Source organism: Coregonus clupeaformis, chromosome 2, assembly GCF_020615455.1.
Source record: "Coregonus clupeaformis isolate EN_2021a chromosome 2, ASM2061545v1, whole genome shotgun sequence".
Lineage (NCBI taxonomy): Eukaryota > Metazoa > Chordata > Actinopteri > Salmoniformes > Salmonidae > Coregonus > Coregonus clupeaformis.
This window is the reverse complement of record NC_059193.1, coordinates 2949561-2966783: the sequence shown is the minus strand read 5'-3', so window position 1 is coordinate 2966783 and position 17223 is coordinate 2949561. Positions and strand designations below refer to the sequence as shown.

The 17223-nt window shown below is 45.3% G+C and overlaps 1 protein-coding gene across 3 annotated transcripts; it reads left to right on the top strand.

The window, feature by feature from the left end:
• The first annotated feature begins 218 nt into the window (after positions 1-218).
• LOC121549796 (protein arginine N-methyltransferase 8-B-like) lies at positions 219-17221 on the top strand. 3 transcript variants are annotated; one of them, XM_041861693.2, is made up of 10 exons: positions 219-1074; positions 1806-2027; positions 6888-7043; positions 8854-8917; positions 9926-10068; positions 10573-10660; positions 12695-12810; positions 14315-14465; positions 15601-15722; positions 16430-17221. In XM_041861693.2, the coding sequence occupies exons 1-10, from the start codon at positions 1009-1011 to the stop codon at positions 16511-16513; spliced, it is 1212 nt and encodes a 403-aa protein (XP_041717627.1). In that variant the 5' UTR covers positions 219-1008; the 3' UTR covers positions 16514-17221. The 3 variants fall into 3 exon arrangements, with proteins under 3 accessions (XP_041717627.1, XP_041717619.1, XP_041717636.1); XM_041861685.2 differs by having other exon boundaries at positions 1803-2027; XM_041861702.2 differs by lacking the exon at positions 6888-7043 and having other exon boundaries at positions 1803-2027.
• Positions 17222-17223: the final 2 nt, after the last annotated feature.

Here is a 17223-nt window from a genome sequence, read left to right as displayed (position 1 = left end):
TCATTCATATAATTTAGGAAAATTACGCACAGTTTCGATTCATTTTGCCCCAAATGATTTAAGGCCTTTCTTGTGTTAATTACGAAAGTAGGTTAGCTAGAACTTGTCTTCAAGGTCATGGCTTATATAAAGTAGGCTAGATACAGTATGGGGGGGACGCATGCTGCAAAGGTACAGACACTTGCGTGCTCATAAGAATTGCCATGCACGGTGGGGAATCCTGGGAAAGTCGAGAAGAACGGCAATTGGTCCGCTATATACAGTATCTCTCTATATTCTGCCGGAAAATCTGTTGTGAAGGTGAAGAGAGGCAACTGGCGCGTGGGAGGCACCGATTTATATCGTCTGATCACGACCCGGTTCTTGGACAACTGGTGCTTGACTGCCTGTAAAACCTAAATGAACAGCTCCAACTCAATAGTCAAGTTCAACTTTTGACATGGGAACGTAGCCAAGTCAAACGGAGGATAGCGCATCCTTCTCCGAATATAAATATCACTGATGGGGCTTCTGGAAAAGAAATGCCAATGCAAAGGAGATTTCAAGCCAAGGACTTGTGAGATATGTTGATAGATGTGGCAAACGACTGTTGAGGGGAAGCGGAGTATGAGGATTTATTTTCCTAACGTGGACTACTGTCATTTTGGTCTCGTTTGCTTGCATCATAGGCATATGTTGCAGTGCGCAAGAGGAGAGAGGAAGGTTAATTCGGGGTGCAATTGATGCCCAAGTGCCTCTATAGGAACCACCTGTAACTTTTACAGAATGGATACCTGTCGTTTTTATAGATGTGAAACAAACGTTTTAGATAAGCATGGTAACTTTTTAGGGGGGTAACAATAAATTGGAATTTAGCCTAAAATATTAAATATTTCTGATATTAAATGTTTGCATCATTTATTATAGTCAATCTAGGGAAAACAATTCTAGCTCATTGAAAGAGAGCTACTAAGTTTATTTTATATAAGATTTTTCCCTCCCTGGGTTGAAGAAATCTCGTTGGCTCATATGGGACTGAGGCACTCGCGTTGCCTGCTCCTTCGGAGAAAAATGGCGGAGCCGGACAATTCTGAGGTATGTCAGTTCGCTGGTAAATGATCCAAGGAGTGACATATGCTGGTCAAAATCTTTCGTTATATTGATAAATCGATAATAATAAATTAATGATGGTTCTGTTTATTTATTTTGTATTGTCTTTGTCAGTTTTGAAGTAATCAAGATTGTATCGACTACTGGTGTCTGTAAAAAGCAATGCAGACACATGCTACGTTTAGTTGTTTTTGTAAATTGATATGGCATATATCCCGTTAAAATATTACAGTTGCAAAGATATGTGATGTGTAAATGATCTGTAGTGGTTAATGGGTGCGCTGTCCTTGGTGCTGATTCCACTATCCGTTCAGCACAATATGTAGCATGTACTCCTGCTGATCTGAAAACGGGTAGATGCGTAACATGATGTAATCTAGCCTACCAAGTGACCTCTAATGCATTCTAAGTACTTCACTGTATTTGTAAATAGCACATTTTGCCATTTAATGCTATAACAAATTGTTTTGCATCAAGGTGCACTGTATTGAAAGCGATTTCTTACAGCAAACAGATCCAGTTATGTTGCTCTTCTCTGACAATGTTCAAATGTCCTACTCTCTTCAAATACACCTGCACTCAATTTTGTCTGTCTCTCTCTCTCTCTCTCTCTCTCTCTCTCTCTCTCTCTGTCTTTATTTGCTCTATCCCTACCTTTCTCTCTATCTTTATATTCCCTATTTCTCTCTGCCTCACCCCCTCCTCTCTCTTAGCAGCAGCGTACCATCACTGCCCCCCAGTCCCAGTCCTCTCAGCCCTCCTCCTTGCCCAAACCTGTGCCTACCGTCCACCATGTGCCACACCCTCCACATACACCCCATGTAGCGGCCCTGCCCACCTGCCCCGGGCGTGGCAAGATGGCAAAGCTGCTCAACCCGGAGGAAATGACATCACAGGACTACTACTTTGACTCCTACGCCCACTTTGGCATCCATGAGGTAGGTAGGGGTCTCATCCATGAAGTAGGTAGGTAGGAAGGTAGGTAGGGGACTCATCCATGAGGTAGGTAGGGGACTCACCCATGAGGTAGGTAGGTAGGAAGGTAGGTAGGGGACTCATCCATGAATTAGGTAGTTAAGGGACTCATCCATGAGGTAGGTAGGTGGGGGACTCATCCATGAGGTAGGCAGGTAGGGGACTCATCCATGAGGTAGGCAGGTAGGGGACTTATCCATGAGGTAGGTAGGGGACTCATCTATGAGGTAGGTAGGTAGGAGACTCATCCATGAAGTAGGTTGGTAGGTAGGAGACTTATCCATGAGGTAGGCAGGTAGGGGACGCATCCATGAGGTAGGTAGGTAGGTAGGATACTCATCCATGAGGTAGGTAGGAGACTCATCCATGAGGTAAGCAGGTAGGAGACACATCCATGAGGTAGGTAGGTAGGTAGGTAGGGGACTCATCCATGAGGTAGGTAGGTAGGTAGGTAGGTAGAAGACTCATCCATGAGGTAGGTAGTTAGGTAGGAGACTCATCCATGAGGTAGGTAGGTAGGGGACTTATCCATGAGGTAGGTATTTAGGTAGGAGACTCATCCATGAGGTAGGTAGTTAGGTAGGAGACTCATCCATAAGGTAGGTAGGTAGGGGACTCATCCATGAGGTAGGTAGTTAGGTAGGATACTCATCCATGAGGTAGGTAGGTAGGGGACTCAGCCATGAGGTAGGTAGGTAGGGGACTCATCCATGAGTTAGGTAGGTAAGGGACTCATCCATGAGGTAGGTAGGTGGGGGACTCATCCATGAGGTAGGCAGGTAGGGGACTCATCCATGAGGTAGGTAGGTAGGAGACTCATCCATGAAGTAGGTAGGTAGGTAGGATACTTATCCATGAGGTAGGCAGGTAGGGGACGCATCCATGAGGTAGGTAGGTAGGTAGGATACTCATCCATGAGGTAGGCAGGTAGGGGACTCATCCATGAGGTAGGTAGGAGACTCATCCATGAGGTAGGTAGGTAGATAGGTAGGTAGGTAGGTAGGTAGGAGACTCATCCATGAGGTAAGCAGGTAGGAGACTCATCCATGAGGTAGGTAGGTAGGGGACTCATCCATGAGGTAGGTAGGTAGGTAGAAGACTCATCCATGAGGTAGGTAGTTAGGTAGGAGACTCATCCATGAGGTAGGTAGGTAGGGGACTCATCCATGAGGTAGGTAGTTAGGTAGGGGACTCATCCATGAGGTAGGTAGGTAGGAGACTCATCCATGAAGTAGGTAGGTAGGTAGGATACTTATCCATGAGGTAGGCAGGTAGGGGACGCATCCATGAGGTAGGTAGGTAGGTAGGATACTCATCCATGAGGTAGGCAGGTAGGGGACTCATCCATGAGGTAGGTAGGAGACTCATCCATGAGGTAGGTAGGTAGATAGGTAGGTAGGTAGGTAGGTAGGAGACTCATCCATGAGGTAAGCAGGTAGGAGACTCATCCATGAGGTAGGTAGGTAGGGGACTCATCCATGAGGTAGGTAGGTAGGTAGAAGACTCATCCATGAGGTAGGTAGTTAGGTAGGAGACTCATCCATGAGGTAGGTAGGTAGGGGACTCATCCATGAGGTAGGTAGTTAGGTAGGATACTCATCCATGAGGTAGGTAGGTAGGGCACTCAGCCATGAGGTAGGTAGGTAGGGGACTCATCCATGAGGTAGGTAGGTAGGAGACTCATCCATGAGGTAGGTAGGTAGGAGACTCATCCATGAGGTAGGTAGTTAGGTAGGAGACTCATCCATGAGGTAGGTAGTTAGGTAGGAGACTCATCCATGAGGTAGGTAGGTAGGGGACTCATCCATGAGGTAGGTAGGTAGGGGACTCATCCATGAGGTAGGTAGGTAGGAGACTCATCCATGAGGTAGGTAGGTAGGAAACTCATCCATGAGGTAGGTAGGTAGGAGACTCATCCATGAGGTAGGTAGGTAGGTAGGAGACTCATCCATGAGGTAGGTAGGAGACTCATCCATGAGGTAGATATAGTGCCTTCAGAAAGTATTCACACACTTTACCTTTTCCACATCTTGTTGTGTTACAAAGTGGGATTACATGGATTTAATTGTTGTTGTTTTTTGTCAAGAATCCACACAAAATCATCTGTAATGTGAAGGTGGAAGAAAAATGCATTTGTAAAAAAAGTTATTACAAATAAAACACTAATATATCTTGATTAGATAAGTATTCAACCCCCTGAGTCAATACATGTTAGAATCACCTTTCGCAGCAATTACAGCTGTGAGTCTTTCTGGGTAAGACTCGAAGCGCTTTGCACACCTGGATTGTACAACATTTGCACATTATTCTTTAAAAAATTATTCAAGCTCTGTCAAGTTGGTTATTGATCATTGCTACACAGCCATTTTCAAATCTTGCCATAGAATTTCAAGCCGATTTAAGTCAAAACTGTAACTAGGCAACTCAGGAACATTCAATGTCATCTTGGTAAGCAGCTCCAGTGTATATTTGGCCTTGTGTTTTAGGTTATTGTCCTGCTGAAAGGTGAATTTGTCTCCCAGTGTCTTGGAAAGCAGACTGAAACAGGTTTCCTTTAGGATTTTGCCTGTGCTTAGCTCTATTCCGTTTCTTTTTATCATAAAAAAAACTCCCCAGTCCTTGCCGATGACAAGCATACCCATAACATCATGCATGCTTGAAAATATGAGGAGTGGTACTTAGTGATATGTTGTGTTGGATTTGCCCCAAACATAACGCTTTGTATTCAGGACATAAAGTTAATTTCCTTGCCACATTTTTTGAAAATTTACTTTAGTGCCTTATTGCAAACAGGATGCATATTTTGGAATATAGTAACACAACAGAATGTGGAAAAAGTATATTGAAGTGTCAGACTCATACCCTAGATAGTGATCTATTGATGTGTCAGACTCATACCCCAGATAGTGATCTATTGAAGTGTCAGACTCATACCCCAGATAGTGATCTATTGAAGTGTCAGACTCATACCCCAGATAGTGATCTATTGAAGTGTCAGACTCATACCCCAGATAGTGATCTATTGAAGTGTCAGACTCATACCCCAGATAGTGATCTATTGAAGTGTCAGACTCATACCCCAGATAGTGATCTATTGAAGTGTCAGACTCATACCCCAGATAGTGATCTATTGAAGTGTCAGACTCATACCCCAGATAGTGATCTATTGAAGTGTCAGACTCATACCCCAGATAGTGATCTATTGAAGTGTCAGACTCATACCCCGGATAGTGATCTATGGTCTAGGTAGCCTAAAACTAAGAAGAGAGAAAGGGAACAACCTAAAATGTGTTTCTGTCGAGGTCCTTATTTAGCATGTGGGTCAGGTTACTGTCTGAATGCAAAGCAGACCCAAGAACAGAACTGCCCCCGATAAAATGTGTGAGTGTGCGTGTGTGTGTGTGTGTGAATGGGTTTAGAGAGATGGGTATCAGATAATCCCAGCAGGGTTTCGTTATAGACCTACCTCTATTTAAATAGCCTGTGCCAGCGATGCGGCCTAAATGCTGCCTCTGTCACTATGATCATTTTCTATTAATAGAAATCCAGAAGCTGTCATTTATACATGTTTAGAAGACATGCACTACGTCCCAAATGGCACCCTATACTCTATGTAGGGCACTTCTTTTGACCAGGGCCCATAGGGCTCTGGTGAAAAGTAGTGCACTATACAGTAAATGGGGACATTTGGGACACATCCATGTACTGTACCACCCACTTCTGAAACGTTCAGTGTAGCATATTCATTACATACTGTATGAGGACAATCATTTACACACTCTCCACACTCTGTTGAATCTCTCTTAGCTCGATATTAACCCAATGAGTCCCACTGTATTGCCAGTGCGTTTGGGACTTCTAACCCATTTTTAACATAGTGTGTTTGCGTTACAGACTTAAAGTTTGTACCATTAGATTTGTCTATTTATTCTGCATCCGTAGACACCATTAGTCTGTGTGATTAATGGGGGCTGCGCTAGAGCGGTGTTTTTGAGACAAGGGCGGATCCCGAAGGGGTCTGGGGCCGGGTCTTTTATACAAAAACGTATTTAGAGTCAGAATTGTTTGAGCCACAAACTATTAAAACCTATCTATGAAAATACTGTATGTTTTGCTCTATGACATTCACAAGCCCCACAAGAGTTGTTAGAAGTTAAGGGGTTCTTCTACATAGAAGATCATAGGAAATCCCAGGACATAGTGTCTACATTACTGTAATAAGCTGACATAGTTGCTGTCACAAACTCCAAACTCCACACAGTTGTCACTGATATATATAATTGCGGACCTTATTTTTCTAATTTGTCAATAAAACTCATGAATGCAACTGTTTATGTCAAATTGTTTTGTGTTCTACATTTAGCCCTGGTTGTCCTGAAAATAAAATGGTAAAACACTTAATTGTGAGGCTAAATATAAGGGCTGGATAAATTAAAGTCAGATGAATGAAAAGCCGATTTTTGCTGGGATCTCGGGACTAATAGGGTTAAGTATTTTTTAGCTTGACGTCCTCTGTGTAGCATAGTATCATGTTTTTCCTGACCCCATGACCTGACCAGGTAAAACTCCTGGACCCATTCATAGTCGCCGAGCTATAAAGTCTTGCACATTCTGCAAATCCTAACTTCCACATAAGTCAAATATTCACTTAGTCTCCCATTGACACCAATGCATGACTAATGGCTGTATCTTCAGGCGATACTTCTGCAATATCGATTGAATCCAACCCTGAGTGAAAATTTGACTTAAAGAAAAGTTATGATTCACCTCTCTGTGAGATTCCCAATCCCATCAACATTCCCATGTTGTTCCCTGTTGTACAGGAGATGCTGAAGGATGAAGTGCGGACCCTGACCTATAGGAATGCCATGTACCACAACAAGCACATGTTCAAGGACAAGATAGTTCTGGACGTGGGCAGTGGGACAGGCATCCTGTCCATGTTCGCTGCCAACGCGGGCGCCAGGCACGTGTACGGGGTGAGAGTCCTTCTCCTGCTTTAAACACCAAACACCTTTTCACACTGCAAAGCTGAGCCGAGCCAAGCTGTACTGAGCCATGTTCAGATGCCAAACGTTGTCGACAGTTGCAGATAGACATTTCATGAATAGAGCTGATGTGATTCCGTATTCTACATGTCAGAGAGGCATGTTCGTTCTACATAACCTATTTCTATAAGAACGTTCCAAAATGTTGCGTCCTGCTGAATGCGCCCCTGGCGATACATTTATTTAACAGATGCCTGTTTCACACTACAGGGCCGACCTGAACCCTGCTGGTTTTTATATTTTCATTTCACATTGTCCTTTTCCAGCGTGGTTTAAGCAGCTATGGTGGATGCGTAGCCAGGCCAGCCCAGATTGGCATGGCTTGGCTCGGTTTGGCCCTGTAGTGTGAACCAGGCTGAGGAAGAAAAGGACTTGATGGTTGATATTCAACTGTCGTACAGTCGTCTGATCTGTCTGTTGAGTTGAAGTGGTGGGTGTATCACATCTCTCCCTCACTGACACTTGCTCAGCCGCACGCACCCCGCCCCCCCCGCCCACCCCGCACGCACCCCCACGCACGCACGCCACGCCGCACGCACGCACGCACGCACGCACGCACGCGACCCACGCACGCACGCACGCCGCCGCACGCACGCACGCACGCACGCACGCGCACGCACGCACGCACGCACGCACGCACGCACGCACGCACGCACGCACGCACACACACACACACACACACACACACACACACACACACCAGGACCCTGCCCCTGGTTCATGGTGTAAATTGTCATAACACTCTACTCTACCGCCATTAGCATCTTGGTTAACCCTTCTGAGATCCTGCCATGTAACTACACCAGCATCGCCTCTGTAATGCTAACAAGCTAACACACATCAGAGGCACATCTCCAGGCTGGATCGCTAATGCAGAAGATCACAGAGTCCCAATGTCACGATCGTCGTAATGAACAGACCAAGGCGCAGCGTGATGAACGAACATGTTTAACTTTATTATCTTTAGTGATAATAGAACACAATCAACAAAACAAGAAACGACTCGTGAAGTCCACGGTAACAATGACCGAACACGGAACAAGAACCCACAAACACAAAGGAAAAATAGACAGTATAAATATGGCTCCCAATCAGAGACAACCAACGACAGCTGACACTCGTTGCCTCTGATTGGGAGTCACTCTAGCCAACATAGAAATAAACACAACAGAATTACCAACATAGAATTAAACACATAGAATGAACACACCCTGGCTCAACATATAGAGTCCCAGAGCCAGGGTGTGACACCCAAATGGCACCTTATTCCCTATATAGCGCACTACTTTTGACAAGGGTCCATAGGGCTCTGGTCAAAAGTAGTGCACTATAGTGAATAGGTCGGGTGTCATTTGGGAGAACTGCGATTCCCACAGGGCACGGCTTGAAGTCTCATTCACAGGAAATACATTATCAGCCCTCACATTTCCCTCACCATATTAATCATATATAACACTCATTGATGAGAGAGGAAAATGGTACATGAATAATGATCTTGATAAAGTGGAGATTGGATCTAGGATGAGTGGTAAAGCAGCAATGATTGCAGTGGGTGCCCTTGTGTGTGTGAGTGTATGTGTGTGTGTGTGTCCGTACCTGTAGAACTAATGTCAGACCTAACATTCATCAACGAGTATGTAGGTGATGTGCACAGCATTTCTCCGCTGAATAAAGCACAGGAGCAGTATAAACCTACTGACATTCATCAAACCTGTGTGTTCCCTCTTGTTATGTGCCCCAGATTGAGTGTTCCAGTATATCAGAGTATTCTGAGAAGATCATCAAGTCCAACCACCTACACAATGGTAAGAGATACACTACAAATCAATCATCTATATAGGTTCACACAGGGTAGCCGACATAGCTATATCCTGTCAAAGTTACATGTTACGAGTTAACTAGTCAAGGGACAAAGATTTGGGGAGGATAAACTGATTCTATAACTGTGTCTAAAGGCAACTTGTACCCATAACATGGTACACATAACAGGCTACTCATGTTCTATTGATCATTAGGACTATATGGGCGCAGTGGGGGAGACAGCTGGCTTACTGAGAGATAACATAATATATTAACATTGATAAAGTATCAATGAAAGAGACAGAGAGAGGAGAGAGAGAGAGGGGGAGAGGGAGGGGGGAGAGAGAGAGGAAGGAGAGAGAGAGAGAGGGAGAGAGAGAGAGACAGAGAGAGGAGAGAGAGAGAGAGGGAGAGAGAGAGAGGGAGGGGGGGGTGGGGAGAGAGAGAGCTATTCAGACAGACATCTTTACCCTGGACTCTGGTTGGCAGCTCTGTCTGGCAGCTCTGCTCCCAAACAAAACATCCCTAAACTGAGACATCAATCAAAATGAGCTGGATGCCGCTGATCATTACTCTGAAATGTCACCTTGATGGAACTCCACAGATGGAGTTATAATTGAATGACCCAGAGGAGTGTTTAGTGTAGTGTAGTGTTTAGTGGAGCGGAGTGTTTGGTGTAGTGGAGTGTTTAGTGGAGCGGAGTGTTTGGTGTAGTGGAGTGTTTAGTGTAGTGGAGTGTTTAGTGGAGCGGAGTGTTTGGTGTAGTGGAGTGTTTGGTGTAGTGGAGTGTTTAGTGTAGTGGAGTGTTTGGTCTAGTGGAGTGTTTGGTCTAGTGGAGTGTTTGGTCTAGTGGAGTGTTTGGTCTAGTGGAGTGTTTGGTCTAGTGGAGTGTTTAGTGTAGTGGAGTGTTTGGTCTAGTGGAGTGTTTAGTGTAGTGGAGTGTTTGGTGTAGTGGAGTGTTTAGTGTAGTAGAGTTTTGTGTTGTGAGTGACATTCTGTGTCCTGTCCTTCAGTCATCACCATCTTCAAGGGGAAGGTGGAGGAGGTGGAACTGCCAGTGGAGAAAGTAGACATCATCATCTCAGAGTGGATGGGCTACTGTCTCTTCTACGAGTCTATGCTCAATACGGTCATCTTCGCCAGGGACAAATGGCTAGTAAGTGTGTGAGTGAGAGAGAGAGCGAGAGAGAGAGAGTATACAGGTGTATGATCTAAATTTGGTCACTCTTTTGTTGCTGAGAATTTTCCTGGTTATATTATATATTATATTAACAGTATTGCACTTTTCACGTAACTTACTTTTGGCCAGCTATTAGCCTAACCACCAATCAAGCAACATTATGGACTAAACGTTCAAATCCTGTTGCTGCAGGATAATGTTGCTGTGACAATATAGATCAAATTAAGATCCTACACCTTTACATGCGTGCATGTGTGTGTGTGTGTATCCACATACTGACTGGTCCTGCTTATAGCGCCCAGTGAGAGGACGATCTGGTTTCTAACTAGTGTTGCTGCTTCAGGGTTTTAGACCGGGTATGAGCTAACGGTACATACAGGATGCCAGGTGTGCAGACAATGCATGTGACTGTAGGATGCCTCTATTCTCTATGAGGTGTATCTCAACTAAATGTATGTTGTTGTCTCCTCTCACATTCAGAAGCCTGGAGGGCTGATGTTTCCTGACAGGGCTGCCCTGTATGTGGTGGCCATCGAGGACAGGCAGTACAAGGACTTCAAGATACACTGTGAGAACGTCCTTCCATCTCCATTTCTTAGCTACTGTGTGTATACTGTATGTATGCTGGAGGTATCTTACCCTCTCCCTCTTCCAGTGGGCTCTCTCCTCCAGCCTCTGGGTTAGACTACAGAGAGCTGTGTAGAGGAGGGATGGAGGAGAGGGAGAGCCTGTCTGCTCGGTTCTCAAGCCTAGCTGAAGTAGACCTATAATACAGGCTGACAGACATAGTGGAAGAGTATTTAAGGCCCCTGTCTCTCACTAAAGGAACACTAGATAGACATACTAAGGGAGGGTGGAAGGACTGAGACCACGTTTTTGGCAACTGTAGACCTGTGTTATATTTTCCCTGTTCCTGAGGGTTGTTATCGATCCTAGGCGGCAAATAGAGAATAACACAGTTTCATCTCAATCTAAAACTTGAGACACTCTTCCAACCCAACACAGTGCCAGTAACATAGTGTTCAATGTCCACCACTTAGAGAGAGAGAGTCTGTGTGATGACCACCACTGAGAGAGAGAGAGTCTGTGTGATGACCACCACTGAGAGAGAGAGAGAGAGAGAGAGTCTGTGTGATGACCACCACTGAGAGAGAGAGAGAGAGAGAGAGAGAGAGAGAGAGAGAGAGAGAGAGAGAGAGTGAGTATGTGTGATGACCACCACTGAGAGAGAGAGAGTCTGTGTGATGACCACCACTGAGAGAGAGAGAGAGAGAGAGTATGTGTGATGACCACCACTGAGAGAGAGAGAGTCTGTGTGATGACCACCACTGAGAGAGAGAGTCTGTGTGATGACCACCACTGAGAGAGAGAGTCTGTGTGATGACCACCACTGAGAGAGAGAGAGAGTCTGTGTGATGACCACCACCGAGAGAGAGAGAGAGAGAGTCTGTGTGATGACCACCACTGAGAGAGAGAGTCTGTGTGTTGACCACCACTGAGAGAGAGAGTCTGTGTGATGACCACCACTGAGAGAGAGAGCGAGTCTGTGTCATGACCACCACTTAGAGAGAGAGAGAGTCTGTGTGATGACCACCACTGAGAGAGAGAGAGAGAGAGTCTGTGTGATGACCACCACTGAGAGAGAGAGAGAGAGTCTGTGTGAAGACCACCACTGAGAGAGAGAGAGTCTGTGTGATGACCACCACTGAGAGAGAGAGAGTCTGTGTGATGACCACCACTGAGAGAGAGAGTCTGTGTGATGACCACCACTGAGAGAGAGAGTCTGTGTGATGACCACCACTGAGAGAGAGAGAGAGAGAGAGTCTGTGTGATGACCACCACAGAGAGAGAGAGAGAGTCTGTGTGATGACCACCACTGAGAGAGAGAGTCTGTGTGATGACCACCACTGAGAGAGAGAGAGAGAGTCTGTGTGATGACCACCACTGAGAGAGAGAGTCTGTGTGATGACCACCACTGAGAGAGAGAGAGAGTCTGTGTGATGACCACCACCGAGAGAGAGAGAGAGCGAGAGAGAGTCTGTGTGATGACCACCACTGAGAGAGAGAGTCTGTGTGTTGACCACCACTGAGAGAGAGAGTCTGTGTGATGACCACCACTGAGAGAGCGAGTCTGTGTCATGACCACCACTGAGAGAGAGAGAGAGTCTGTGTGATGACCACCACTGAGAGAGAGAGAGAGAGTCTGTGTGATGACCACCACTGAGAGAGAGAGTCTGTGTGATGACCACCACTGAGAGAGAGAGAGAGTCTGTGTGATGACCACCACCGAGAGAGAGAGAGAGTCTGTGTGATGACCACCACTGAGAGAGAGAGAGTCTGTGTGATGACCACCACTGAGAGAGAGAGAGTCTGTGTGATGACCACCACTGAGAGAGAGAGTCTGTGTGATGACCACCACTGAGAGAGAGTCTGTGTGATGACCACCACTGAGAGAGAGAGTCTGTGTGATGACCACCACTGAGAGAAAGAGTCTGTGTGATGACCACCACTGAGAGAGAGTCTGTGTGATGACCACCACTTCAGACAAAGAGTGTACCAGATTTACTCATATCTGAGTGTGTGTGTGTGTGTGTGTGTCCAGGGTGGGAGAACGTGTACGGTTTTGACATGACCTGCATCCGTAACGTGGCCATGAGAGAGCCCCTGGTGGACGTGGTGGACCCCAAACAGGTGGTGACCAACTCCTGCCTAGTCAAGGTTAGTGTGTGTGTGTGTCTGTCCACAATGAGCACCACTTGAGGCACAGAGTGTACAAGTCATGAGTGAATGTACTCATCTGATAAACAGGGATGCCATTGTAATATAGATATTCTGTTATGAGACACTGGCCAACCTTCCCACAATTCACAGCCAGTTCCAAAAAGGGCGGCAGGTAGCCTAGCGGTTAGAGCGTTGTGCTAGTAACCGAAAGGTTGGTAGTTTGAATCCCTGAGCCAACAAAGGTGAAAAATCGGTCGATGTGCCCTTGAGCAAGGCACTTAATCCTAATTACTCCAGGGTCGCCGTTGATAATGGCTGGCCGTGACCCCACTCTCATGGGGAGTTGGGATATGCAAAGAAATATTTTCCAATTTGCATAATATACACACTTGTTATTATTTATTGCATTCAAAATCCAAGTGTCACCAAGAATTATGATGAGCCCAAAATGGGTTCCGTGTCCCTGTCTGTGATTTGCATGTTAATGAATGTGTCTAGACTGTACAGATTTCACAGTGTGACCCATGCCAGCCACCGTACCTGGGCCATAAATAGGCCTGGCACTCCCGGGTCTGTGTGACAGATTGGGATTTAACACTGATGTCCTGTCCAATGACGGCCTGTCTGTTTGTCCAATGTCACAACAATCATCCAAAAGAGAGAAAATTATGAGGAGAATATATCCTCCATTTCAGTGTGTGACGCATGATATGAGATGCTGTGTGAATTATCTTGAGGAGGAAAGTATTTGATGCTGAGAGGTGCAATGCTTTCTAGGGCGTATGAATGAAAGGATGATGGATGAATTGAACAGATTAAGGAATTAAGGAATAAAACAGATGATTGACTCACTGACTGACTGGATTGAATAAATTAATGAATGAATGAACAAGCAAACATATTGGGTGGAATTTAATGAAATAAAGAGTTGAACACAAAAATGGAAGGAGAGCTTAGTCAGGGACAGGGTGTGGATTCCATTTCCAGTTACAAGCCTAAAGTGCACTAGTGTGACAGAATACATTAGAGCTCCTGACACACAGCAGATAAATCTATTCACTGACAGAGAAGAAAATACTGCAGACAGAGAGAGAGAGAGAGAGAGAGAGAGAGAGGGGGGGGGAGAGAGAGAGAGAGAGGGGGGAGAGAGAGAGGGGGGAGAGAGAGAGAGAGAGAGAGAGAGAGAGAGCGAGAGAGAGCAAAAAGCACTGGATCAGAAAGCAAGTCATGGAGCTTCTCAACAATCTAATATCATCCCATAGAAAATTAGGTTAAAGAGGCAGAACGGAGCCAAAGACGTGTGTTTGAGAGACATGTGCATTTGTGTATGTCTGACAGTGCTTCTATGTATGAGAGAGTGATAGATGTAAGGAGAGAGAGAGAGAGAGATTGAGAGAGATATACAGAAATAGAGGAGAAAGGAGAAGTGTGTGTGAGAGAGATATCTTTCTTCCGATGTATGTCCCCCTGTACCATATTTCCCATGTAACCTATGACCCAGGAAGTGGACATCTACACGGTGAAGCCTGAGGACCTGTCTTTCACCACAGCCTTCTGCCTGCAGATCCAGAGGAACGACTATGTCCACGCCATGGTCACCTACTTCAACATCGAGTTCACCAAGTGTCATAAGAAGACTGGCTTCTCTACCGGTTAGATCTCACCTCACCACGCACATATGGGTTGTGTTCATTTGGCACCAAGAAGCAGAAAACAGACTGAAACAGGAAAGGACTACCTGAACTAGTCCAATAAGAAAGACCTACTTTTGTTTTCCCTTGCAAAAACGTTTTGCTACGGTGTGCACTAATGAACACGACCGCGATGTGACCACATTCACGTACACTAAACGCTAGGTCCTTTGAAATGAGGTGTATGACAATATAGGTTACATGTCTTCCACACAAGCCACTTGTGTTGTTATAAGGTCTCGAACCAGATATTTTACAGGGAGAGAACCACTGTGTTCAGTTTATGGGTCCTGTCCAGGTTATGCAACAATGGAAAGTTGTCATTTCAAACAGACATCAATCATTTTGTGTAAATCAGTCAATTGTAGCACTTGTACAAATAAATCAGGGTGAAAACCTGTTCTCATACCTGTAGTTGCAGAGATTCTTGGCTCTGTGGCAGTGATCCTTTGGTTTTGTTTGGAAGATTGTGGAAGCACAGCACATTTTTTGCATTCTAATTCTTCAAGGTTTTGACAAGGGCAGGGTGATATTATTGTGAGGTGTAGGTTTGAGGCTGATGATCAAAAGGTACTGCTAGACATAAAAGCATGTAGTAATGGCATCCTTTGCTGTTTCCTATAATGACAAGTTGACTCGGGTTATCTCAGCTCTTGACCCCCCTCTAGTGGTCCTAAGTGAAGCTGCACAGGTAAAAAATACAGACCAATGGTACTTTTTCTGTCTCTCCCTCTCCTGATTATTTCACTCTCCACCATCGCTGTGAAGATCTCAATTGCATACTCTTCGCGTCTCTCCTTCTCAAAACCCATTGGAGGAGAAGGTCAGAGGGGAGGGACCTCTGGCTTTCTTATCCAATGGGTGTTGAGAAGGAGACGAGGAGAGAGGGCACGAGGAGTATGCAATTGAGATCTTCCCTGTCTCTCAATACCGTATTCATTTTCTCCTAATCCTCGCTCCATCTCCGCCTCCTCCTCTCGTTCCCCTCCCCCTCCTATCTCTTGTTCCCCTCCTCCTATTCCTCCCCCTCTCTTCCATCTCCCCCTCCTCTCTCTTGTTCCCCTCCTCCTATTCCCCCCCCCTCTTCCATGGCCAGCTCCTGAAGCCGCCAGTACCCACTGGAAGCAGACAGTGTTTTACCTGGAGGACTACCTGACTGTGAGGAAGGGAGAGGAGATACTGGGCAGCATCGCCGTCAGGCCCAACGAAAAGAACGTGGTGAGAGCAGAGCTACTCTGTACTAGAACTACAGCTCACACCAGGCCAGCATAGAATAAAATGGTGTTTTTAGGGGGGGTTTCTGTAGTCCAGCCAGCGCCTACTGACTATAGATGTCAGGTCTTTAACATGATCTCTGACTATGTCAAGGAGTGAAGCCCTATAGGAGTATTAGCTCAGACACCACAAAGCCACCCTCATGTTGCTCCACCACCCACTGATTTGAACTGTTAACACTCTACATTTTAGTCATTTAGCAGACGCTCTTATCCAGAGCGACTTACAGTTAGTGAGTGCATACATTTTCATACTCTACAAATGCATCCTCCCTTCTTCCCTTACTTGAAGGCATCACAGATCGGAGAGGGTTGGATTGGTGAAAGTAATACAGTGGGAAACTTGCCATCACTTATCCAACCTCATATATTTCAGTGACTACCTTAAAAAGGAGGGTGGAAAGAAGGATGTATTTTCGAAGCATTCAAAAAGGGCTAAATATCCCAACTGTTGTGTCCATCTCAAATACGCTTTTCACACTACTAAGCCAAGCCGAGTTGTACTGTGCTGGCCTGGTTACACATCCATAGTTCTGAAACTGTAGGAGGACAATGTAAAAAATAAAATACCAGAGGCAGCACCTATGGTTGGGGTCGGCACGATACTGTCAAATGGTTATAGGTGGACTGAAGTCTTCTCTTGTATTCCAGCGGGACCTGGAGTTCACCTTTGAGTTGGACTTCAAAGGACAGCTGTGCGATGCGGCCATTTCCCACGACTACAAGATGCGCTAGTTGACCAGTAAAGGGATATATCACCCTCTTCAGCCCCCTATTGGACACATCTTGAGCGAGGGAGGGCACAGGATCTCCAACAGGCCCTCCTATTGGCCCGAGGGGGACACAATATGCATCTGATTGGATGACAGTGTTCCAGCACTTAAGTGACGTCATAAGAACAAGCCATTTCGAAGCAATAGCGCCATCACCTGCCACATTTTTTAAGCTGCCCTATGAATGTAATATCCCTGATGAACTTGATTTTTTATTTTATTCAGGTTAAGTTTTAGTGTTATTAGTACTAGATCTAAATAAATTAAAGGGATTTGATGCTGGTCCAGAGGCACTTTAAGGACAAACTCAGAGCATGTATTTTATCAAAGACAGACACTACACCTCTGTTTCTCTGATGTCTTTCTAAGTTCAACAAATGCAGAACCTACGAGTTTGTAACAGGAAAGTCATTCATTGTTTGTCCAAGTTGTTAAGTTAGGTATATTTTGTTGGTATTCAGTACTGGTAAGTTATTTGCATGTTTAGCTTTTTGTTCTTGGTTGATTTCAGGTATCATGATTTGATCATGTGAGATATTCACAATTGCTATGGTGCCAGAATAAGGAAATATTGAACATGTTTAATGATAGAAACCTGTGAGAAATGTCTCTATACGTCTTCCATCTGTGGTGTGGGGGTGTTGAACAAATAAAGAACAATTACTTTGAATT

Coding starts and splice junctions, on each gene's coding strand:
- LOC121549796 (XM_041861685.2), top strand. CDS start 1,009: ATGGGACTGAGGCACTCGCGTTGCCTGCTCCTTCGGAGAAAAATGGCG. Junction 10,661..12,694: donor CAAGGACTTCAAGATACACT/GTGAGAACGTCC, acceptor GTGTGTGTCCAG/GGTGGGAGAACGTGTACGGT. Junction 12,811..14,314: donor CCAACTCCTGCCTAGTCAAG/GTTAGTGTGTGT, acceptor CCTATGACCCAG/GAAGTGGACATCTACACGGT.